This window comes from Alligator mississippiensis, chromosome 4, assembly GCF_030867095.1.
Source record: "Alligator mississippiensis isolate rAllMis1 chromosome 4, rAllMis1, whole genome shotgun sequence".
Taxonomy (NCBI): Eukaryota; Metazoa; Chordata; order Crocodylia; family Alligatoridae; genus Alligator; species Alligator mississippiensis.
Genome location: NC_081827.1, coordinates 102901844 through 102927349, shown reverse-complemented (window position 1 = coordinate 102927349; position 25506 = coordinate 102901844). Strand labels below are relative to the sequence as shown.

General features: G+C 43.2%; 1 protein-coding gene across 2 annotated transcripts in view; it reads right to left on the bottom strand.

Annotated features, from left to right (window-relative positions):
• LARGE1 (LARGE xylosyl- and glucuronyltransferase 1) overlaps positions 1-25506 on the bottom strand; it is a 424798-nt gene that overhangs the window by 42068 nt on the left and 357224 nt on the right. For both annotated transcript variants that reach the window (XM_059726428.1, XM_014608235.3), the window contains exon 10: positions 11725-11880. In XM_059726428.1, the coding sequence (XP_059582411.1) occupies positions 11725-11880 (156 nt within the window). The remainder of the gene's footprint in view (positions 1-11724; positions 11881-25506) is intronic.

Here is a 25506-nt window from a genome sequence, read left to right as displayed (position 1 = left end):
AAAGGCAGCTCAGTTCTTCTGTTGGAAAGAGGAGATAAACTATATCCGCACTTTAGTCCGACATGCTGGTATCACTGACTTTTATGACACTGCACCAGGTCATACCAGCAGTCAATCTCATACATAAATTAGCTGTTGTCTCTAATGTGGCACAAACAAAATAAGTGATGATACAAACACTTAAAGGGGCTTGTACATGAAGAATTCTGGCTTTCCACTGATTGGGAATAAAGACAGTCTAATACTACAACAATTAAATTTTTATTTCTCTCCCGCTAGGGGTCAAATTTGGCATTCTGTGAGTGAAGTAGGTCACTGAGCAGCAGTGGCAGGACACATTCTCCTATATAAGCAGTCAGTGTTTCCAGTTGTCATCTTCTTGCACACACAGACAGGGACCCCTCCCATTCCCAGCCAGAAACACCTTCTATGCAACCTGGTCTATTCTACGTAGTTCTGCTGGTAGAACTTCAAATTCTCACAGCTCCTCTGTAGCAACAAAACCCCTTCTTTCTGCCTGCTGAGTTATGCCACCTCTTTGTCTGAAGGAAGGCTTCTGCCATTGCCCAGCAGCTGGCAGAGAGCATGTGCAGATACACCCAATACCTTCTATTAGCTGCTGTGATCCCTTCAGCAGCTGATGCCTTCCCAGGGCACACTTTGTGCCCTGGCAGCACAGCTGCTATGTACAGCCACATGGAGCTGACATGAACGTGCTCTGGTACCACTAGCAATGGATGACCACTGTGGGGAAGCTTCTGGTGGGAGAGTCCATAAGAACAGACAAAGCCTGCAGGCTCTTGTACTGCATTCCCACCAGAAATGCCTCTTCTTCTATAGCTAGTTTGTGCTTCTGGCAACACTAGCTCCATTCCTGGGAGCACTTGGGCATAGAGGGCACCAGCATTTTTGTCACTGTGTCATCTTATATGAATCACAGCAGATTTGAAAACTCTTTAATCAGCTCTCCCTCTGCAGAAGGGTGAAGGTACTGTCTGGAACCAAGTCAGGATAGGAATATATAGCTATGAATCCACCACGCTGTGATTGCTGCTTATCATGCAGTTTATAATTGCCTCATTGTTACCTTGTGCTCCCCCTCCCGTACAATTGTTTATTGTAAACCATCTGTTGTCTCTTTTCTCTGACTGTTACCCTTCAGGACAAGAAGCATTTTTTTATTACATATTTGTACAGTGCCAAATACAATGGGAATAGGGCCTCTAGACATTGCTGCAACACAAGCAATAATTACACATACATAAAAACTACATTAAAAGAACATTATTAAGGTTGCAAAGTCAAACACTCAAAACTTAGGAAATAACAGGATTCAGGTTGTCTGTGCAACCTTCTACGATCCCTTTGTGCATTTGTATGATGATACACGGTCTTTAATTAAATGATTGCATGCCTTCCCCCCCCCGACTCATGCCTCATTCAGTACACAGGATAGTTGATGCGCACTGGAAGAGCAGCGTGTCAGCATTTCATTTCTCCTCACTGTTTAACAAGTGGCCTCAGGCCTTATTTACTATGCACAGTTCAACCCTGCTCTGAAGATGGGGTTACTAATTTCCTCATGGACTTCTACATGGCATTCCCTATTATAGCATTTGAAGCCTTCACAAACATTAATTAATCTTTACAATTTCTCTGTGAAATAAAGGGATAGTATTATTATTCCCAATTTACAGATGAGGAGCTGAGGCACAGTATGCTTAAGACCAAAACTCTCCATTAATTTACAGTGCCCAGTCTGAGATATCTAGGACCTGATTTCTCAGTTTATGTGGCATTATCTACCACTTCATATTTTCAAAGCTCAGCTCCCACTGAGGCTAGGGACAGACAGGCTAGGGACAGACAGTCAAAAGGCCTAAGCCTAAATTGATTAAATCTTTGCAGGTTACTCTAACCTGCAAAGCTTGAACCAATTTGGAGGTGGATAGACATTCCCTTTTCATTCCAGAAATGCAGGCACATGCCTGCAGTGTCTCAGGCTAGAAGCTGGGGGGTACTAGAGCAGCTCCCCCTTCCCTTCCATCATGGACAACTGGTGCCCCTCCCCAGCGGCCAGTCAGTGACCAGGGGACGGGGTCCCCCGTGGCTGATTGTGCTGACCAGGAAGCACGAGTGGTGCTCCCAGAAGGGCCAGTGGTGCTTCATCCGGCACCCCCACTCCCCGGCTGGCACTTGCAGGGGGGGCACCAATGCTCCTGCCTGCCCCCTTGCCCATCGCATAAGCGGGGAGTGCTGCCTGTCACCCGTGCACCCACTATGTGTCGCCACTGACTTCCACAGTGCTGAGCGGGGGGGTGGGAGGAGGGACATGGCAGGATGCTTTGATTAGGGAGTGCTTTAAACACCCACTCTGCCTGCACCATCCCAGGCTTCTCCCTTGCTGGCTGCTCAAGGAGCAGGAGTGTTGCCAGATCCTAGCCCTGGGCTAGCACTCTGAGGCAAAGTGGGTCTGTGCAGTGAATGCATCTGTTGATGATACTGAGCTTTTCAATCTCCCTCTCCCTGCCTGCAAACCTGACAGGGCTGCAAACCAGCAGGGGGGCTGATAAAACCCAGAGTGTTCATCAGTCCGTCAGCAAAACAAAAGCCTCTCTCATTAGTTCAAGCTCTTCTTAAACATCTTTTTCCAAGGAGAGACATTACCAGCTGACCTGTTGATTAGCTCCAAAAAGCCCTAAGCGGACACCGTCCTGTCTGCCTTTGTCCTGTCCCAGTAAAATTGGAGATACACACACACAGACACCTCCCAGCATTATGTAGGATACCACTTGCTGGATAGGGCCTGTGGGGATGGGGTCCATGCTGTGGGAGATGGGAGGGAAGGAGGGAGGGGGGAATCCCCACTTGAGCAGCAAGGGGAGCCAGGCAGACTCTGCTGTGCCTGCAGTCTCCTCTGGAGCTCTGGCCAAGGAGGAGAGGGGCAGGGCCAGCGTATTCTCTGGAGCAGAGAGCACAGAGTTTAGCCCAGGCCAGCCCAGCCCAGCCCAGGGCTGCAAAGCATCTGGGATGCTGGTGGACTCTGGTTTAATTTGAACTAGGAAGGGGTCCCGGACAGACAGTGCATAAACTGGTTTGACCCAAATCACTTAAGTCTGATACTACATTCAACCAGGTTTATCTTAAACCAGTTTCAGCTATTTTGAAACTGGTTTATGTGTACTGAACTTAGGTTCTGTTATGGTTTTAAACCAGTTTCTGATTACTTAAACCAGTTTATGTGTAGTGTCTGTCACTAACCTAACTGTGCGTATGTGTTCAGCAGTTCTGCAAGTCAGATCGCAGTCTCAAGTCAGACACACAGCAAATGAAGAATACACAATCAGTGACCATGCGTGATGTTCCTGGTTTCAGGAACTAGCCCATTGTTACTTAGGAATTTTTGGTGCCTGTAGACTTGCAGGACACCTGCTCCAATATGCTGTAATTACACATTTTATTACATATATTATTACATAATTCGCAAGATCCAGCAGCCTAGGCATCTCATGTATTCAGTGTCCCTGCACTTTAATATGGTGATGGGGGCACTTTAACTAAAACTCATTGAATGAGCTTTAGTTAAAGTGCTCCAGCCGACATTTTGAAGCACAAGATGCTGAATACACAAGACGCTGTGTGCGCTTTAATTAGAGCAGGTCCTGAAAGCTGTTCTAATAAAAGCACCCCCCTTATCCTGGAGCATGTGTAAAGATGCCATTTATGTGAACAGAGATAGAAAACAATTTCCAGGGAAACATTCAACTGCCTTACCCAACCGACTGATTTTCTTCCCCTGCAAGTCCATGCCTCATCCACTGCACACTTTCCAGCGTCTGCAATATATGAGGCAGGGGCCATATAAAGAATAGAAACATTTTCTATATTGTTTATCCTTATGGTAGGCATCCTATGCAGCAAAGGAGAAAAGGGTTTAGTACAAGGGAAAAAAGAAGTTATGTATATGTATTATGAGACAAGAGAAGGTTTCATTCTAGTATTTCTTACCTCTAAGGGCTTGATTTTGCAACCTTCAAAATGTTCTTGTAAAATAGTATTTCTCTGTGTTACTTTTCTACATTACCAAAAGAGCAAATAGAAAAACATAGACATTCCTGTATGTGGCATCATATTGAGATTCATGTGGTTTATCAGCAGGGTTGGATCCTTTAGATCAATTATATAGATCTCTACTACTTGAGCTAAAAGAGTAATAGATAGCAGCAGTGTGCAGCAGTTCTTCACCACGTGGACCAGCAGTGAGCCAAAACAACTAGTCTTTCCCTAGTCTTTTTCTTAGAAAATGGCTGAACCATTTTGGCTAACATTTTATATAGAGAGAAGTTAAGAAAGGGGAAAAAATCAGGCTGCAGCAGATGTGCAACATGGAAATTTCAGCACAAATGGTTCAAGGTTGGTAGTCAATATAAGCAACTCTGAGTCCCTCTGGATAACGGGGGATCTAAATACTACTACCACTAGAAATTCTCAGTAAGGGCTGGTCAGAATTTTTTTATAGTGATTTTTTTTTGGTGTTGTTCTGAAGGGCGAAAAAATCTTTGAAGAAATCCCAGGTTCTTTTTTTTTTTTCCTTTTCTTTTGAGAGACTACCCATTGATCTCATTGGGCTTTGGATCAGGCCTCAAGACCCATAAATATGAGCTGTGTGATTGAGCTTCAAGATTAAAAAGAAAAAAAAAATCTTACTTGGCAGGATCTCCTCACAAGAAATTGTCTACCAAAAAGAGCTTTTATGAGAAAGTTAAAAGGTTGAGTGTATGTGTTTGTGTGCCAAATTGAGGATTAGAGTGGAAATTATATCCTGTCCTGCAGCCTTAACTATATAGGCAGGCTAGTACACCAAAGATAGTGCTGCAATGTTTGGGGCTTTACAGAAGGGTTCTTTAAAATGAAACACTGGACATAAACATTACAAGCCAGTACAAAACTCATAAATAAGAGATTATTGTAGGCTTTGCCTTCATGGGTTTCCCTGAAATTTTGCTGGGGTGGGGAGGGGGCCTGGGAGAAAGCTGTAGGGGAAAAGAAAAATAGGAAAGAGCATGAAGCAATTAGGACGGTGCGATTGAAGACCTCATCCAAAGCCAACTAAAGTCAATGGAGGCATTTCCAACAGACTTTGGCTCAAACTATTAACATTTTACCCACAAACTGCAAGAAAGGCCTAAAGAGGTGATATGTCACAAATCAGTTCAGAACAGCATGTTCATCCTGAAGTCCACATGAAAGGAACAAAACTGATGATACTAAGTAGTGCAAGGAAAAAGTGGCCAGTCCCCTCTATAAACCTCAACTACCTGGAACATGATATTCTAATTTAGGTTAAAGGGAACATTTTATTTGATCAGAAACAATTTTTTTTTCAGTTTGCTGGTTTCTGAAAATAAAATATTTTGGGTCAATTTAACTCAAATTTCAATTTTTGTTTTATTTTGCTTTTGATTTGGCAGCTGACCTGAAAAAAAATTATTTATTTGCACAGCCCTGTTTGAAACTCCAGACTCATGATGACCTTGTGGTTTGGTGCAGCTAAATTGGTACTAGTGTTTACCTGAAGATTACAAAGGATCCAAAGGCCACATTTGGCCTCTTTATCTTCAGGGCCAGGTCTAATGTGTTTTTAAATTAACATTAAAATAGCAATGAAAAATATGTGTCCATCTAGCTGCACATACATAGTAAAATAGATAAAGAAAGCAATAAGAGCTGGTTATCATATAAACTAAGGCCATTTTACACCATTCTGGCAATGTAAAGGGGCTTTAGAACAAGAATAAATGTAATATGCTTTAAGACCGTCTTAATAGCACCAGAGGAGTATAAAGAGCTGTTAGTGTAATTGAGAATAGGCCAATAGTACAAACTACTGAATTTCATTATGCATTTTACAGTTATCTGCATTACAAATGAGATTTTCTTAATTACATGTTACATCTTAAATACAACGCTATTACAAATATTAAATTATGGCACTGTAATGGCTTGCATCCTGGAATGAGACTTAAGAGGTTGATTCTCACACAGCCAGGTTATGAGCAACAGGCACAAGCCACTGCTCTTGCAAATGATCACATAACGAGCTCAGTTAATTAATGCTCAACTAGTTCCCTCTAATCTTGAATAAAGCAGAGCTATTCAAGCACTCGCTACCCTGCTTCTCAGGTGTAGGAAGTCTGGCCAGCTGGGGGGTGTGTGTGTATCTATATATGACAATCAGGACTTATAGTAGAGATGATATCTTTTATTAGACCAACAAAATGTTATATATGACAGCATTTCCTAACTTTTAACTGGTTTCCTTTGCAGCTGTATCAATCTATTAACATATTTTTTGTAAAACAGAGATGTTGAGAGAAACTACTGGAAATTACATGTCTCATCAGAGGATTATGCAATGCCTTTGTGAACCATGGCTCTTGGGTTTAGTATACTTGACTAACTTAATACACATAAAATATGTATACTATATTCAGGGGGTGGCAGAGAGAGTGAGTCACTGTAACTTAAGTCTGCATAATGGTTTCCATTCTAACCTGTTATAATTACAGGGAATCCAAGTGCCACAGCAAAGAAAGTTGTCTATACATTTTGCATTAAATGTTCTCGTAAGAAAATGCAAAAACAACATTGGAAGCAGAGAGCATGATCGAGGGCCTACTTCCTCCCAACTAGGGGAGCGCACTTTTTACTGGGCTACAAAGTCAGGCTTCATCTTGTATTCTCTCCTTCTGGCTCCAATATCTCTTGTACTCCCCTTGAAACAGTAGCCGATTTTCAGTACGAAGGATGGAGGATTTCCCTAGCTCTACATTGTGAGTACGACACTTTACTGTGAAATGGGAGCTGTAAGTTCGTGTCGTGGTGCATGGGGTGGAACAGGATCACATTTAACATTTTAGATGTGTAACTGCCCTTTCAGTAGCAGTTACTTGTCTTAGAGGTTAAACAGGATCTGGGCCCTGGGCTCTACAATAAAAACTGCACAGCTGTATTTACAGTGAAACTTAAATCAGTGGCCACCTACAAGTAGCAATGTCCTGTCTTCGAACACTTACTTTAAGAGCTTCCATTGTTACTGGTTCTTAATTCTTTACACACACACACACACACACACACACACACATATATAGTCCCGGGGAGATAAGCACTGGGAGAAGGGGGTCTTCCCCCCACCGTAGCAGGATGGGGTACAGGACAGCACACCCCAACATAAAAAGTCCTGAGACCAGGGCAAACTTACCTGTTCCAGGTGCTGGAGGAGCAGACATGATGCACGCGCTCCAAATGACCGCGCGGTTTGTGAGCCGTGCCTACTTCTGGCTCGAGCTGGCTCGAGCCGGTGACGTCATCCCTGGAGGCTGCCCGGCAAAGATAAAAGCCGGTGCCAAGGGAGACACAAGAGGAAGCGCTGCAGGGGAAGGACTCGGGAGGCACTTCCCCGCGGTGGACGCCAAGGGATCCCAAGCAGGTATACCAGGGGGAGCCTCTAGCAGAGGCGAGAGCAGAGGAATATGTCAGGGAAAGCCGAAGACCGTGAGAAAAAGGGGCAGACCAGACACTGCCCTGGACTGAGGGTGAAAGCCTTGGGGTTTTTGTTTCTTTCTTGTCCTTTTTTTTTATTATTATTTTCCTCTCGTCAACCTGGTTACAAAGGGGCCCTTGTATGCCCCTGTGATAAGGATGAGCCCCGAGAGGCTCTGAAGCCAGCACAGGGGCACCTCAAAAGGCCCTGAAGTAAAGGCTGGGGCAAGGACAACGCTCCAAGAGAGAGAGAAGCGGTGGCGGACGACGATCAAAGACTGGACCCAGACAGAGATCCATCGGGCAGTCCAGAGTGTCTCGACAAGTGGAAGATGTCAACACCGGAAGGTGAGCCAGAGAATGGCAGCAGTCATCATGAAGGCTGGAGTATGGATGGGGTGTAGGGGAGGCAGAGCCCCACAGAGACCCACTGAGGGCCACAGTCCGTCCAAGTGAGCCCATTGAGGGGAAGCTCACCACTGAAATTACCATCAAAGTCGTGGCAGATGAGTCTCAGGGCTTTTCCCGGGGAGACCGTGGGTTCACTCAGGGAGGGCGGATGCCCATGTCACGATCGATTTCAGGTGCACATGCCAGGGAAGCAAGTGAAAGCCTACTGGAGACCAGATGGGTGCGCGCACACACACACACACACACACACGTGTGTGTGTGTGTGTCATTAATTTTGGTTGTCCTTTGCATAGTCACCTATGACAGCATTTCTGTTAATGCACCAATGTATTACTGTGTTTCTCTTTGGTGCTTTTTTGAAATTTTTTTTGTTAAATTCACGATAGAAAGAATGAATTAAGTTTCCATGTGAGACGCGTCATGGCAAATAAATCTGCTTTATCACATCCAGTGTCATATCCAGTGTCTTTATGCTAGCTACAAGCTCTGTCAAATCTGCCAATTTAAGCTTTTTGAATAGCCAGTTTCAGTACTGAAAATATGCAGTTTCTCTGTATTCCACCCCAACACTGTGAGTTCTGGAATGAAACTGTTTACCAAGATATTACACAGCGCAGCAACAACCATGTGACTGCACAGTCTTCTAACCCACTAGAAGTAGCATCATCTCAGCATAATTCCATCTACCATCCCTATTTAAGTAATAAAACATGACAAGGAAGCGTGAATCATGCTGGGATAATGACATACTGGTTTGCATGTATTCTTTGAGTCCTACGTTTGATATTGCTACGCGCACATAATGTACATGCCTGTTTTGCCAAGCAATCGGACTTTTATAAAATTGCTTTAGATTAAATTACACATTCAAGATCTTGTATAAGACAAGCTGTATATACAAAAAAAAAAACCATGTTTCTTTGTTTTTCCCCTTTACCCTACACATCTGTGTTCTACCTTTCAGTGGCCTTTCAATGCATTTCAATTCATTTAATTCTCTAAGAGATTCCCTTTTCTTGCAGAGGATTTTCTTTTGGTTGTATCCTCCCCCCATCTATTTTTGCCTTTTCTGATTTCTCTCTCCTGAATTCCAGTGTGTCCTTCCCTTATTTATGTCTAGCCAATTTCTTGCAATTAGTTTGATTCCCAATCCTTTGCTAAAGTGGGTGAGAAAGGAACTGCACCTTGGGATATCAAATACATGCATTGAAAAACTAGGGAGGGCATACCCTTTAATCAACTTATCCATGGAGGCAATGGGAACAATTCCCAACCTTACAAATTCTATACACTACTCTTATCTCTTGATTTGTTATGTATATATGGTACTATTTTGGCTTTACTGACTTTCATAGACAATCCACTTTTCCTTTTTCTCCTTACAAGTACTATAAAAGGCTACTAATTTTGGTTTCTCTCTTTTCAATTAAGTAGCTGAAATTGTTATTTGGTTTAGAAATCTCTAGAGGCTGCACTGCAGAGAAGAATTTAAAATATCTATAGGTAAATGTTTCCCCTAACATTTTTAAGATTGATATTACATGTACAGACTGCAACAGGGAACCCCTGCCCCTGTTACTAGGACACCAACAGCAAGTTAAATGGCCGAGGGTCCAGCAGATAATGAGCTTATTGATGACACCAGACCTGGGATAGAAAGGCCATTCAGGAGGCTGGAAGAAGTGTGCTGAGTCATATAAGCTCATTCCTGTGAGCAGGGGGGAAGGAGAAGTCTGACTTCAGGCTGCAGTGGAAGGAGCTCCAGTGCAGGGCAGCAGTGGGAGACAAGCTGCTTGGCACCAAAGGAGGACTAGCAAGCGAAAAAGACACAGTCAGGGAAACTCATAGCTGAAGGAGAAAGTAATATCCTGGGGTTAAAGCAATTTCATTTTCATAGCTGGCAGGCTGCATTTATGGGTGTTTATATAGGTGCTCGGGGGGGCTTTAATTAGAGTGGAGCCACTTTTATTAAAATGCCTGGAGTGCCTCGTGTATCAGCGTCTCCACACTGAAAAATGGCAGTGGGGGTGATTTAACTAAAGCTCATAAAACGAGCTTTAGTTAAAGTGTTCCCTGCTGCCATTTTTCAGCTGATACACGAGATGCTAGAGTCTGCAGGAGCACGGTAATTACCATGCTCCAGCAGACTTGATTAATAGAGTCTGTTCTGACGTGCTGAGCAGACTTGCTGCACATGTATAGGTGCCCTATATTTCTGTCAGCAACTGGAGGGTCAGGTAGTAGCTGTGAGGGGACAGAGGAGCCCAAAGACAGGGGCACTGGAGAGCGCTCTGGGCAGTAAGTGCCTGAAGTTTACCCCTCGTGGGAGAGGGACAGGGATTGTGACAGTGGAGTCATTCCCCAGCAGGGGGAACTGTTAGTAAGGAATGGCAAAGTCCCTGAAAGCTGAGGCTTGAAAAAAAGACCCAGCCAGAGGGCAGACCCACAGGGCAAATGGGGGTCAGGCTGTGTCAAGCATGACCCCAACAAGGACATGGCAACTCACAAAAGCATCTCCTTAAAGGAGCTGTAGCACGAGTGGAAAAGGATGCCTAGGTATGATGGGGCAGATGGACTGGTCTGCTTGCCTCACAAGACAGCCATAGACCCGTGGAGACTCCTCCTGTAAAAGCAAACTTAACATCAAAGGTGCTGAAGGCAGGGCGGAAGCCATTGGCAGGTGTGCAGACCTCCTGACCTGACCCACCCCACCCCACCCCCCCGCCCCCCTTCCAGTGAGCTACACAGACACACACATACACCTGTAAAAAATGTCATTGATTTTAACAATATTCAAAGGATCACTTCTGACAGATTCTGATTACAAATTTTACATTGCTGTTCATAACACTGCTGCTGCACTTTGCTGGGAGGGTGCGGGGGAGCTGCACACAGCTACTAAAGAAGGAAACTACTCAATCTCACAAAACAGATTTACATTCAAGTGCTAACTTATTTCATATCTTCCAGCATATGTGGAAAAGACAGATATAACTTCCAAAGGCAGCAATCTTGATATTTTCATTTTTTCTTCAGTATTTGTATTGCAGTATCACCTAAGGGATAAGCTCAGGGCCCCACTGTGCTGTACAAATACACTGAGAGAGAGAATCCCTGCTTCTGATTTAGTTAAGGCAATGATTCTCAACCAGGGTGCTTTGCCACCTTGGGGTGCCTTGAGACCCTTTCAAGGATGCTGTGAGGTACCATGCAATGTTAGCGCTGTTAGATGTGCAAACAGAATTCACAAGAAAACCTGAGTGTTCAAATTGGAATTCATGGTGTTAAAAATATTTTGACCTGCTGTGGTCTTCCTGAGTTCTGTGCAACAGAAGCATTGCTCTATTCTTTTTCTGTAGTCAAGAGTGAAAACCAACAGCTGGTGTTTTCTGAGGGGTGCCCAAGTCTAATGAGAGTGGCACCGAACTGCTGGCTTAAGGGTGAGGCTTTTTTATTTTTTTGGAGGACAAATCCCACTGATTTTCAACGTGTGAACTTTTGGAAATCCTACCCTAGGTAAGGCAGACAAGGGTAGAAAAAAGGTAGGATTATTAACCCTATTTCACAGATGGGAAACTGAAGCAAAGAGAGATGAAGTCATTTGTTAAAGGTCATACAGTACATCCATGGCAGAGCTTGTAACTGAAAGCACATCTCCTAAGTCCCAAGCCAGTTATCTCCTGCATACAAGCAACTTTGTAATCTTTCACACTGGCTGTGTGCTAAAAAGAAACTATCTTCTCAACATCAAGCCCCACACATCCCACTTACATTTTCGCTATTGATGTCAGCCTCACTAGGGCAGCCAAAGAGTTCTCGCCTCAGAAGATTTCCATCATACTCCAGGAATGTCAAATAAAGGTTACGGAAAAATTCCACATGCTTATTTTTCACTCGTAGCTTCTTTGGCGAGTTCCAGTGAATCACCTAGTATGGGGAAAAAAGGGGAAACAGATCCTGTTGTCAGCAAGTAGTTTTGTTCTATCCATCAGTTTTATATTGCACAAGGATATACTTCCCACTTCAGGAAAACTGAAAACCAGAAACCAAAAGCCAAACCAATAAATACATCTCTTTTTACCTCATTTTTGAGAAGGCCTTACAGTATATTCTATACATAATTACAAATACTACTTCCATGGTTTTATGTATCCCATACAATATTACTACATGAACAGTATACTAGCAGCTATGTTAGTATATTGTTCTACTTTGTGATGCAACGCTGCATGTACATTGTCATAAACTAGTTATGGATGTAGTTGATGAAAGCAATAGATAAAAAAAGATGAGAATAAAAGCCATGATCTGTGATTTCCCTACGACTGTACCAACTAATGATAAATATTTACTATCTAATGTTAGTGAATCTCTTCATGAATTTCGGGGTCCCTTAACCATCTTTTTGTCCCAAATTAAGGTATATAATGATAGGATGGTTAAGATGTCTCCTTATGACTCCAGAGTGATGAGTTCAAGGTTCATCCCAAACTTGTGCTAAAGGCACCCCTTGTTGACTCAAATGAGTACTATGTTATTTAGGATAGGGAGGTAAAAATGTGATGATAGCAACATCATTCCTTTGTATTTTGTTGGCTACAAGAACTTGTGTCTTAACCATAGTAGGCATGGGAAGGCCTTTGACCTTGTTCCAAAACAGACTGACTCTAACATGTATCAGCCAATTTCACTTCCTATTGCTTCATGAGAATTTGACTGCCCTTAGATGTGCTGCACTAAGCTTCATTCCTTTAAGTCCAAGTGCCAGCAGGTATTCAGCCATTACTTTGAGATGACTCCTCCTTTGCTGGCCTAGATTTAACTCTACTACAGCTATAAAGGATCTGATTCTCATTTCCACTAAGACTATTTTATGTTATTCTGACAAAGTAATACAAATGAGGCCCTAAGGAAGAAAGTAAGGAAAAGCTAGAAGTGGCTTGCTGGAATGATTTTATTTTATGGAGGTGATATTTTGGATTTAAAATGAATGCGTTGTATTCTATTTTATCCTTATGGCTTCTAAAGGGATTTTTTTTCAAAGTATCTCCCCTGGGACTATTTCCAACAGAGGAGTTATGGAGGTTCTGCTCACCCATTAAAGTAATTACGTGATGGCATGATATCATTCGCATACTGCTAGTTGCTGAGCTAGGAATGGCTGCTGCAGTTCTAGGCTGTAAAACTAGTTCATATGTACTTCTTATATGGAAGACTTTACACATTTCTGCCCTGGACATTGCTACTGAAACAATAAAGCTTTCAGAGAACCTTGTGGGGACGTAAATTCAAATTCTGGGAAAGAGGAACATATTTGTAAAGAAGAAAGATCCTCTTTCTAGTAAGAAACACCTTCAATCATAACACAGAGTTATTAATGTATGGTATGATCCTGGGAGATCACTTAGAGCAAAGGTATTGCTTTAAGAGTTATTGTTAGGTAACACTGCTTTTTGTCATTGTCTTTGGTCTCTGGTCCATGTAAGTGTCTGTTTTAACGCTCAGATTACATGCTTCTATATCATGCAATAAGAGACGCATATTGTACAGAAACCAAAGGAAACTTTATCCATTTCTGCTGGGATCTGAAACAAACTTAAATTTGTAGATGTCCTCAGTATAAATGAATCTTGAAAACTGCCTCCTTTGAAAAGAATTTGACTTGTTTCATTTGACTGCATTTAGCTGCAGCAGAGGGCATTGAGCCTCCTGAAAGCCTAGTTTGAATCTTATCTCAGGGGAAGCAGATAAATATTATACAAACAAGGGACTGAAGGAAATCTAAATGCCTGCTAAAGAGTTTTAAAGGATTCTAGTATGCCATTTCATCAGATGGGCATGGAATGGGTTTTGTTGATCTGCTGATGACTTGCTGTAAGGGTAAAACCAGAAAAACAGAGACACTGGAAAATGAGAAGAAAAATACCTGTCAATTAAATCTTTTAAGCATTTTCTATGCTATTCCTATAACCAGGATAATTTCCTTTGTGACTGGCATCCTGTCTCCTGCCTGTGTACCCCAAATCCTCACCTTGGGGTTTGACTTGAATCATGGTCAGTGATCATGAGCTAAATTTCTGTTTTTAGGACTGGCTCCCCTTCCCTGCAGGGATTTCCCATCATCATATACCACGTAACATCACAATAGGATGCAGGTTCTATGATGCCTCTATTCCACTCTGTGGGTGATGATATCAAATCCATACAACTGCAGATGTCAGCTCTGAGTCTCTTTGCTACTGCAGTTGAAAAGTTGTTGCGTGTACACAAGCTGGTAAGTGTCAAGGACCTGGTGGTTGAGAGCTGATCAGATTTGAAATGTGTGTCAAGATGCTGCATGTGTACAGATGTCAAAGCTGCCTGGAGTGAGCTGAAGAAAGCTGAATGGAATTGATTACTGTCCAGAAAAGCTGGATTTTTATCAAAAAGGACAGCAGATGTCAACGTGCTTAAAGGATATAAAGAAAACCATAGCAAGTACACCAGGAAAAGCACAAAGCGAGTCTACTAAAAGGGTAGGGATGGTTTAAAAAGGGTGATTAAAGAAAAACCCTGTGATACTTGAAAGTACAAAAAAGGAAAATACAGCTGGTTTCACAAGGCACCGAGTGTGTGAAATAGTTTCATTTCCTAATACAGATATAGATAATATGTTTGATTTTTTTCTCTAATGTCTAGCTAGCCCCACAAATTCATGCAATGCTCAGAGTAAAGCTGGTTAATTTGGTCTTGTGCCTCTTCACCAAGAGCAGAACTTCTACAGGGCAAAGACACCAAAGCAACCACATTAGCCACAGGTGGACTGGCATAATCTCCCCTTTAAGGCATGTTATGAAGACAGTAGGTTTGTACAGGGTAGCTGCAGCCATAATGCGTCTATAACATCTTTTGTTTGCGTGAGAATAGATGGAAAGATTTTGGTTTGACTATTCAAGATTTATAGTTGAGTTGGTGGATATGACAGGTACGGAATAAAATCTTTGCTTGCAAATAGAGCTGACTTTGAGAAGGAGCTTAGAAAAAGCAAATTAATTTAAAATACCAAAACAGTATATATTTTTTTACAACTCCCCTTTCCCAGATACAACTGCGCTTTAATATTTTATTAATTGTTTTCCTTTAATTTTCCTAGCTTTTTAAAAGAAAACCTGAAAAGAAAGATAGCTTCAATTTCCTGGATTTGAAACCTCTGCTATCTGGGGGCATGGGGAGTAGACTACTGGAGATAGAGCACATAAATTCTGTAACCGGAACAGTTTGCTTGTGAACATCTCATGAACAATGGTATCTGTGACCATGTCCAATGGACCCTGTGACCCATGACCAAGGCCTCCTGAGCACAAAGGAAAATGTACTCCTTAATATTTACTTGGCAGTTTAGGTATTAAAAAACAGAACCTAGAATTCCACACCTATTTAACACTTGGTTAATCACCATTAAGTAACTTGGCACTGTCTGAATTTCTGCTAATACCATCCCAGTTAATCAGCAGCCATTACTATCACTGAAATTAGACTCAGTCAGTCTCCTGGAATACATCCACATAGTCTGCGTCCAAGTGAAGTGGAGTACACAGTAATGATAGCTTACATTTATACAGCATTTTATGGCCCTAAAGTACTTGACCCATTACATATTTGGAGCATCATGGAACTGCAGTTAAAAGTGAGGTGGAAGGCAACAGAGGATATTCTGCAATAATGGAATAAAGTGGGGTGGGGGGAGGGGGAATTTGCACAGCAGTGCAAGTCTAGACTCCTGCTCTTAAAACCATGTTTTTTTAATATCCACATAGGCCACAGAGCTTGAATTTTTAAGGTCATGCCTAAAAATTCACACAGTAAATTGAATGGAGCTTAGCTGAGGACAAAGATCTGAGCAAATGTTTCCAGGTTTCAAGTTGCTTCAAGTCAGTTCTGAGATACATCAGTCACCCCAGGGAGACTAAATATTTCAAATCAGATATTTAGACCACTAAGCCATGCCCTCTAGCAGAACACAGTTTCTCTGGGTACCTTCATACTCATTTTCTTTCTAAATCACCTTCTCTCTCTGCAGAAAATGTTTATACCAAATTTTCCTTTTGCCACAATCCCTTCCATTTGTTTCCTCTACTGAAAGCTGTTAAGAACCTCTCAACCTGTCTGCGCCCCGTGGAAATCAGCAGATCTCAGATAGCAGGAAAAATAATTTTTTTTCCCCCTGTGGCTCTCTCTTTCCTAGGTGAAAGGGACAGAAAACAGGAATAATTTAGAGTTAAAGAGCCTTGTTTTTAGATAGGTCTGCACAAACATTGCTAATTAAAGCTCACAGATGCTCTTTGAGATAGTTAAGGAGTGCTATATGTATGCCAATTCCACAGTGCTTAAGTGAGCCTTTCTTCATGGGCAGAAAGCAATGTGAAGCACTGGACCTCTGTAGCTTACTGGTTAGACTTGTGAGGGGACAATGCTGGGTTCTAGTACCTGAACCCAGGATTATTTATTTTTAATGCAAAAACTGCTTAATGTAAAAAGTTCAAACAGTGTAAAGAGTAGCACCTACAAAAAGAAAGACCAGTAGCTCACTGCATACAGCACTCACTTGGAAGGTGGAAGGTCCAAATTCAAGACCCTGCTCTGTCAAATTTGGAGAAGGTGATCCCCTGTTGAGTATCCTACTTTGCTAGGCTATTAGCTATTAGGGTGTGTCTGTGTCCCTTTAGTTTTTTTGCAAAAGGTCTCAGTTCATCCTTATGCAGAATGAAAAAAAGGTTTGATGTCTCAAAAACTTTTGCTGGACAGTAAAATCACTTCCTGCCCAATGTCACTCTTTATTTCATAAGCAATGCCTAACACCAATAGCACAGGGTCTTTTAGGTTAATTTTACGTAACCAGATCTTTCTATCTGTAAAACAGTGCTGTAGGTCAGACCCCCACTAAAATGGCAAACATCTTCCTTTGTTGCACAGGGGGCTGTAAACAGATGTCACATTTCCCCCAGGAAAAAGCCTTTTGTCTCAGGATCCAAGATACATGTCCACTGTCTCACTTCAAGTATCCGTTAACTATGCAAGAGAATAAGTTGCTAAAACGTTTCCCTGGGACATCACTGTATACATCTGTAAGTTCACTGTGGGACATTCTATGGACAAGTCTGTCAGGCTGTGTACTCCCACTGGCCACCTACTGGTAGAGGAGCAGCACTGCAGCTTGGATGAGCTACAATGTAAATGGCTGTGCAGCTACTGTTTTGATCCAAGACAAAACCAGGGATAATCAGGTTTGCCTCAAATGAGAAGCCTGTTTATGGCCTGGGTTAAGTGTCTTTTCATTCTGAAGAACAACATTCATATCCTAGCTAGCTCAAGTGAAAGCACTTTAATTAGGTTTACCATACGTCTGGGTTTTCCCAGACACGTGCTCTTTTTTGGCCCCCTGTCCTCATGTCCAGGAGGGTTTTTAAAATGAGAGCAAATTTTTTTTGCTCTTCCTCTGTTTTCCCTGGCACTAGCAGCTTGGGACTGCTTGGGGCTGGGAGCAGCGGGCAAAGTGACTGGCTGTCGGGGGTCATGTGCTCCGTGCATGGGCCCCAGCAAGTAAGAGTGAGTGAGTGAGTGTGTGCGCGCATGCTCACATGCAGGCAGCAAGGCTGGGGGAGGACAAAGGGCTCTGGGTCGGCAGTGAGGGGCACCAGCAGGGCTGTGGGGCAGAGTGCTGCAGGTTGGGAGTGAGGGGCACTGGCCCCTCACTGGGGGGAGGGTTGCAGGTTGGGAGTAAGAGGAACCAGCAGGGCTGGGGGGGCAGGCGGTGGGCAGGGGACTGTGGGTCAGGAGTGAGGAGCACTGGCAGGGCACAGGCATATCACTGCCTCTCCGCCCTCTCCTCCATCACATTACCTCCCCCTGCCGCTGGCTCCCAACCCCCTCCCCACCCACAGGTGTCCTCTTTTTTCATCCTGGAAGTATGTCACAATACTTCTCTACAGGGATTTTTTTTGTTTTTTTTTCTCAATATGGGTAAGCGACAAAACTTCAAACCTGAAAACATGGTTCTTTCCTGAGAGGCATTAAGAGGTACAAGTGTACAGTACAGGGAAGGTCAGCATGGAGGTGCTTTGGCTAAGCTGTGCAGCTTAGTATTGGAAGAGCAAGAGGTGAAGTAGATTATGATTGGGACAGAACTGAAATGATGCATTTGAGTTAAGATTTAGATGCATCACAAACTTTCGTAGACAATCTCACAAGGCCGATCCAGCTAGGAAGACATTCCAGGGGAAGAGTGACACACGTAAAGCTGCTTCAAAAAGGGGATTTATTCGGATCATTATCTATCTACCTGTTAATTCGATGTCAGTAGTGTTTAAAGTCAATTTAAAAGGCAATCAACACAACTCAAGAAATATTTATGGTAAAACATAGCAATATAGTAAATTCTTATTGAACCTTCCTAGGTACTTTACTCATGATTAACAGAATATCTGTGTGTAACTAGGAATTGTATCCTTGACAACCAGCCTTCTCTTCATGCTTGACTCATTCAGTGAGGTCACAATTCATTGTTGGAGACATCAGAATTCATTATTTTCTTTAGTAGGATTTCCATTGCTGTTTAGTCTTTGCCAGGCCATGGTAACTGACATTTCTTCACAGATAAGAGCTCACCCTTAAGCAAAAGGGAAAAGCAAACACACAACACACACCAGCAAGGATCTCCCTGTGCATGAACCACTTCTTCCAGTCAAAGCTCCACCAGCTTCAGGGATCAGAACAACAGAATATGTACCTGCAACACACAAATGCCTAGCCTGATATACTATAGTAAAAGAAGCCCTCTAAGTGCTCAAAGTGGAGAGATGGGTACATTAGAAAGATAGCTCTTATCTATAAAGCAGGTATATCAGTCCTTTGGCACCTTTTACCCAGTCCACCATGTCACCTTCTGAGAATTTTTCCTGATGTGAGAAATACAAAGCAAAAATAAACCCGTCTAAGCTCCAAAGCCCATCAGAGGCAATATTTAAGTGAAGAACTAACATTCAACTCTCTTTCTTTAACAAATTTCTTTTACTTGTTCTCTAGTAAAATTGTAATTTTCCAAGTAGTCTTATTGCATATGAAGCATCCTTACAACAGACGCAAGAGGGGGAGGGAAATGATGTAAGTTTATTAAATTATTCTTTAAAACTATGATTCCTCGTGACAATCTCAGCAGATAAAAGGTATTTTAAGTGTTCAGCCTAGTGGCTTTTATGGCTTTCATCATCAGTGTGAGATGGATGCCAAGTAAGTTATTTGACAGATAAAAAGTTTAAAGTGCTGTCCATATTGGTTGAAACAGTGTTTAAGAAAAGTGACCAGTAAAAACTAAAATGTAGTTATAAATATTCCCTTTCCTTCTTATGCCTGCTCTAACAAAGCCTCCTAGGTCCCAAAATCAAACTGAATAATATTTTTAGGATGGTCCTCAGCTGCTGTCAATCAACCTAGCTGATCTGAACAACAAAGGATCTCACCCTCTCTAACTTAAAACAATAAAACATTTTTCAAGAAGACATAGATGCAACTTAGGGGACAAATCATGATTAGAAATTCTATTTGTCTCTTGTAAAATGTACAAATGCCTCATATAACTTCATAAAGAATGCCGGCCACACTGTGCTTCCATCACGCTGAGATGTGAACAGAGCAGCAGGGAAGTGTGTACATACTTGAAAAGCAGCCAGCTATGAGGCCTCCCTAAGTTTATTTGACATAATGTTGTGTATAATGATGACAAATCCTCAAATCCCATGGACTTGGAGACCAGATGGAATTAAATTGGTGTCTTTTCAGCTTGACAAGAGAAATGCAGTTTCATTTGACTTTGAGGAATACCAAGGCTGGGCCAGCATTAGTCTGGAATTTAAATCTTTTCCTGCATTTCCTCCTTCCTCCTGCCATCCTTCTTAATCCTCCAGCACAAACTTAACAATTTATCTTTCTCCCTCTCTTCCCCTGGAGGTTTCTACTACCTTATTCTTCACTCTAGCCTTATTTGCCATGAAATACAAGATGTGCCAAATCTCTTGTGCCATGCCATATATATTAAAAGCCATGGAAATGGACTAATTTACAGATTTTAAGACATACATACTTTAAGGCTGTATTTACTATACCTGCTGTTCATAGCAAACAGACCAAATAGCTCACATTTTCCTAGACACTAATTCTGGCCACATCTCACAATGCTAATCCATAAATTCAAGTTATCACAAATGCAAGAAAAAAAGATAAAATCCCATCCCAGTAGTCTCATGTTATGGGTCAGTGCCTCAGTTGGTATAAATTGGAATAACTTTACCGTAATCAGTATTTATACAACTGAGCCACTAAACCTTTGTTGAGACATGATACAGTAAAGCACTTAAGCACATACCCAGCCTTTGGCATGTGAATAAGTCCACATAAAGCCGAAGGAAGTACTCGCCTGCCTAAAATTACATATTTGCTTAAGCACCTTGCTGAACTAGGGAGTAAATCCCAAATGCCTGAGTGAGAGCTCCAGCATCTCATTTAATATTTATAAATGCATGTAATATTCACTAGATGGACAGCAATGGGGAGGTTTCAGCCTATGTGGGTATCAAGGGTCCAGGATAAAACCCAACCACCGTCTCTTCCAGAGCAGTATCCATCCATTGAGCCACACACCCTCTGGCTTGCTTTATTCTTCTGGGCCTTAAGTTTGTCCCTGTCTTTGCTGTCCAGAAGCCAGCTTCACAAAGAGGGCTGGAGAGGGGCAGAATAATTCCCAGCCTGTGACCTGGTGGATCATGCTAGAAAGTTAGAGAGAAGCAGGTTCAAACCTCTTCAAGATGAAGAGGGCTTAGAACCTGTCTGCTAATCCTTGAGGCAAATACCTCTGAGGTTAAAGCATGAGAAGGTCTTCCTTTGGTATGCAATACCTGTTAGCTATGGGTTTTTTGCCCACCTACATTTTTGTAATTTAAGTTCACCTGGAATACATATATGTAGAGCCATATACCTGTCTGGCCAGTACACAGCCTACTCTGAATTCCCAGAAGCCATGCAGCTGGGTTTTTGGTTGTAGCTGTGTTGGTCTAAAGACATAGACAGGCCATTATTGGCCTAGTAAAAGACATCATATCTACCCAAAGAACCTGGCCTGCCAGAAGCCACGCAAATGCTTCTGTGTCCACACTGCAGAGGGAGCAGGATTGTAAACTGTATATAAACATATAAAACGGCACATACTTGAACAGGTAAGTGCCATTTAAGCATCTAAAGTGAGGGGGGATTCTGCCCTAAAGCTTCTGAACTCTTAGCTGAAGATAGGTAGTAATGGGGAGCCAAGCTGAGAGAGAAGGTTTAGGCTGTCTGAATGGCAAAGTGTGAAATCTGCAATGTCACTATGTGTGAGCAATGCATCGCCAACAGCAATAGTAGCAGCAGCAAAGGACCTAGTCACACATGGAATGGCACTGCAAATTGTGTGACTAACGACACATAAAGCCCCCATTAGAGTAATCTGTGCACCTACTGTGCTTGACTTCATCCCCCTTACTATGGCGCTTAGAGGGACTCACGACAAAGACAACACATTTAGTAGCACGCTATGAAATACAATAATAAAGAACTGAGACTAAATTACACTTGTCATCATAAATTTGGTAACCCACCAAGGGTACCTCAGCTATTTACGTGAACTTATGTATTTAGGCTCTGTTTTCTATTAGAATTTTTCCACAATGGGTCCATTTTTCCAAAGTTCTTCCTTTACATAACATTTTCTCTTCTACACTGAGATCTCTTTTTTGCTTTTATCTTGGCAATCACCCTGACACATGATTTTCACCAGGAAAGCAGAGGGGCCAGAATGTATGCCAGCACTTTATCACAGGGCAGTGCTATGCCTCTGTGAATCCCTGCATGGATGCTGCCTAGACACCAACAATGAAAGGCTTATTGACTGCATTATATTTGTTTTAAATTTTGGTTTCTAGATCATATGCGTGCCATTTGTTGCAAATATCTGACCTATGAAATTCAAGCTGTGTTGATTAGCTTTGATTGAACAGAACATGACATGTTTATCTCAACTGACTGGATAAATACAACTTTTGTGATGACTTGTATTAATATATCCAAAATGTGTTGCTTATGTGAATATTCCTACCTGTGAACTCTTCTGCTAAAACATTCTCAGATGACAATACAGAGAGGCTCAAAGTAATTTTTTGTAAAATTTGAAAAAATAGTCAACAAAAATAATTTACTATGTTTATCCAGTACTGTTTCTGAACAGGCTATCCTGTAAATGCCAGTGTATTGCTGTCTAGGCACATTACATTAAATTGGACCCTCTAGAAGTCTAAATAGCTTCCAGTTCTGGATATCCTGCATGCAAATTTTAGTTTAACACTTCAAACTTACTACTGCATAACTAATCTTAGTTTGCCATAGTTGTTTAAAACCATCCAACATTTTTTCTAATGTATCAAACACTACAGAACTCATTAAAAGCTTTAAAACATAGAGATTACAATTAGAAACTAATTTATGATCATTCACTGAGCAGTCTAATACTCCTCATTTACTATGTTGCATCTGCTGTACTTTTCCTTCCTTGCTTTATTTTAGACTTCTGCCCCTATAGCAGGGGTGCCCAACCTGCGGCTCCAGAGTCACATGTGGCTCTTCAGAAGTTAATATGCACCTCTTTGAAACTTCGCACAAGCACATGTTGACCAGCTTCCAATTAAGGATAAGCCCAATTGGAAGCTGGTCACCGTGTGCTTGTGCAGATATTCAAGGAGATGCATATAAACTACAGGGCCCCCCTAGGACAGTTGGTGGTTGACGCGGGGAAAGAAGCAGTTTTTCAATGAGTTCTTCGCTTCAGTATTTCTATGTAGCGACCAAGCCAATTCCCCCGCCTCGATCACTGACAGATGTCCACGTGGCACCAGTCCGCCTACGGTTAGTTCTGAAATAGTTAAGGAGCTCCTGGAGGAGCTGGATGGGTACAAGTCAGTAGGCCTAGATGACCTCCATCCACGGCTGCTGGAAGAATTGGCCAGTGTCATAGCTAAGCCACTGGCACAGCTGTTTGAGCACTCGTGGTGCTCCGGCCAGGTCCCTGAGGACTGGAGAAGGGCCAATGCGGTGTCCATTTTCAAGAAAGGGAGAAGGGATGAGCCGCGTAACTTTAGACCAGTCAGTCTTACCTCTATTCCTGGGAAAATGCTAGAGAAAATAATCAAAGAACACATTTGTGCAGGCCAGCAGAGGACACGATGCTGAGGGGAAACCAGCATGGGTTTGTCACAGGTAGATCCTGCCTGACAAACCTTGCAGCCTTCTATGACCAGGTCACATACTGCCTGGACGCGGGAGCTGAGGCTGATGTCATCTTCCTGGACTTTAGGAAGGCCTTCGACACAGTTTTGCCCCCTATCCTCATTGGGAAGCTAGCAGACTGTGGAGTGGATGCCTACACAGTCAGGTGGGTGGCCAGCTGGCTTAGGGACCGCACCCAGAGAGTGGTGGTGGATGGTTCCTTCTCAGCCTGGAGGGAGGTGGGCAGTGGGGTCCCGCAGGTTCGGTCCTTGGACCGATATTATTTAATATTTTCATCAGCGATTTGAACGAGGGCGTGGAGAGCACCCTCTCCAAATTCGCTGATGATACCAAGTTATGGGGCAAAGTTAGTACATCGGAGGGCAGGGAGCAGATTCAGGCTGACCTGGACAGGTTGGATTAATGGGCAGAGAGAAATAGGATGCAATTCAATAAAGATAAATGTAAGGTACTCCACCTGGGAAGGAGGAACCCCCAGCACACCTATAGGTTGGGGAGTGTCCTTCTCAGCAGCTCGGAGGCAGAGAGGGATCTTGGAGTCATAATTGACTCCAAAATGAACATGAGCCGGCAGTGTACCGAGGTCAACATAGTTTCATAGTAGCTAGGGTCAGGAGGGATCTGAACAGATCATCTAGCCTGACCCCCTGCCACAGGCAGGAATGAATGCTGGGTTCACAAGACCCCAGACAGGTGATCATCCAACCTCCTCTTGAATTTGCCCAAGGTAGGGGCGAGGACCACTTCCCTGGGAAGTTGGTTCCAGATTTTGGCCACCCTAACTGTAAAATATTGCCTTCTGATCTCTAACCTAAAACTATTCTCCATCAGCTTATTACCATTGTTCCTCATCACCCAAGGTGGTGCTGGGGAGAAAAGAGCTCTGCCTATTTGCAGTTGATCCCTTTGATGAGCTTGTAGGCAGCCACCAGGTCCCCCCTCAGCCTCTTGCTGAGGCTGAACAGGTTCAGGTCCTTCAGTCTCTCCTCGTAGGGCCTGTCCTGCTGCCATCTCACCAAGCGGGTGGCCCTCCTCTGAACCCTCTCCAGGCTGGCCACATCCCTTTTGAAGTGCGGCGCCCAGTAGTGGATGCAGTACTCCAACTGCAGCCTGACCAAAGTCACATAGAGGGGGAGTATCACCTCTCTGGACCAGCTTGAGATGCACCTTTGGATGCATGACAAGGTATGGCTGGCCTTGCTGGCTGTGGTCTGGCATTGGCGGCTCATGTTCATCTTGGGGTCAATAATGACTTCGAGATCCTTTTCCGCCTCTGTGCTTTCAAGAAGGGAACTCCCCAGGCTGTATGTATGCTGTGGATTCTTTCTCCCAAGGTGCAGCATCCTGCATTTGTCTACGTTGAACCCCATCCTATTCTCATCTGCCCACTTTTGTAGACTGTCTAAATCTAGTTGCAGCCTCTCTCTCCCTTCGAGTGTGTCCACCTTGCCCCACATCTTAGTGTCATCAGCAAACTTGGACAGCGTGCTTTCCACCCCCTCGTCCAAGTCGCTGATGAAACAAGGCCATCAACAAGGCCAATCACACCTTGCCGTGCATTAGCAGGTGCATGACTAATAGATCAAAGGAGGTGATGCTCCCCCTCTATGCGGCACTGGTCAGGCCGCAGTTGGAGTACTGTGTTCAGTTTTGGGCGTCACGCTTCATGAGGGACGCGGGGAATCTCGAGAGGGTCCAGAGGAGGGCCACTTGCATGATTAGTGGCCTTCGTTATAGACCCTACAGGGGGAGGTTGAGACAGCTGAATCTCTACAGCCTTCACAAGAGACGGCTGAGGGGAGATCTTGTGGCCGCCTATTAATTTATTAGGGGAGGTCAACAGGGAAGCGCTGTTTAGTAGGGCACCCCAGGGAGTGACTAGGAATAACGGGTGTAAACTAGTTGAGAGTGGATTTAGGTTAGATATTAGGAAGAAATTTTTCAAGTAAGGGTGGCCAGGATCTGGAATGGGCTTCCAAGATAGGTGGTGCTATCACCTAGCTTGCTATCACCAAGAGGAGGCTAGATAGTCACCTGGCTGGGGTCATCTGACCTCGGTTCTCTTTCCTGACAGGGGCAGGGGGTCGGACACAATGATCCATTGTGGTCCCTTCTGACTCTACAATCTATGAAACTTCTGAAGAGCCGCATGTGGCTCCGGAGCTGCAGGTTGGCCACCTCTGCCCTATAGGGTCAGTCTAGGGTCCTAAT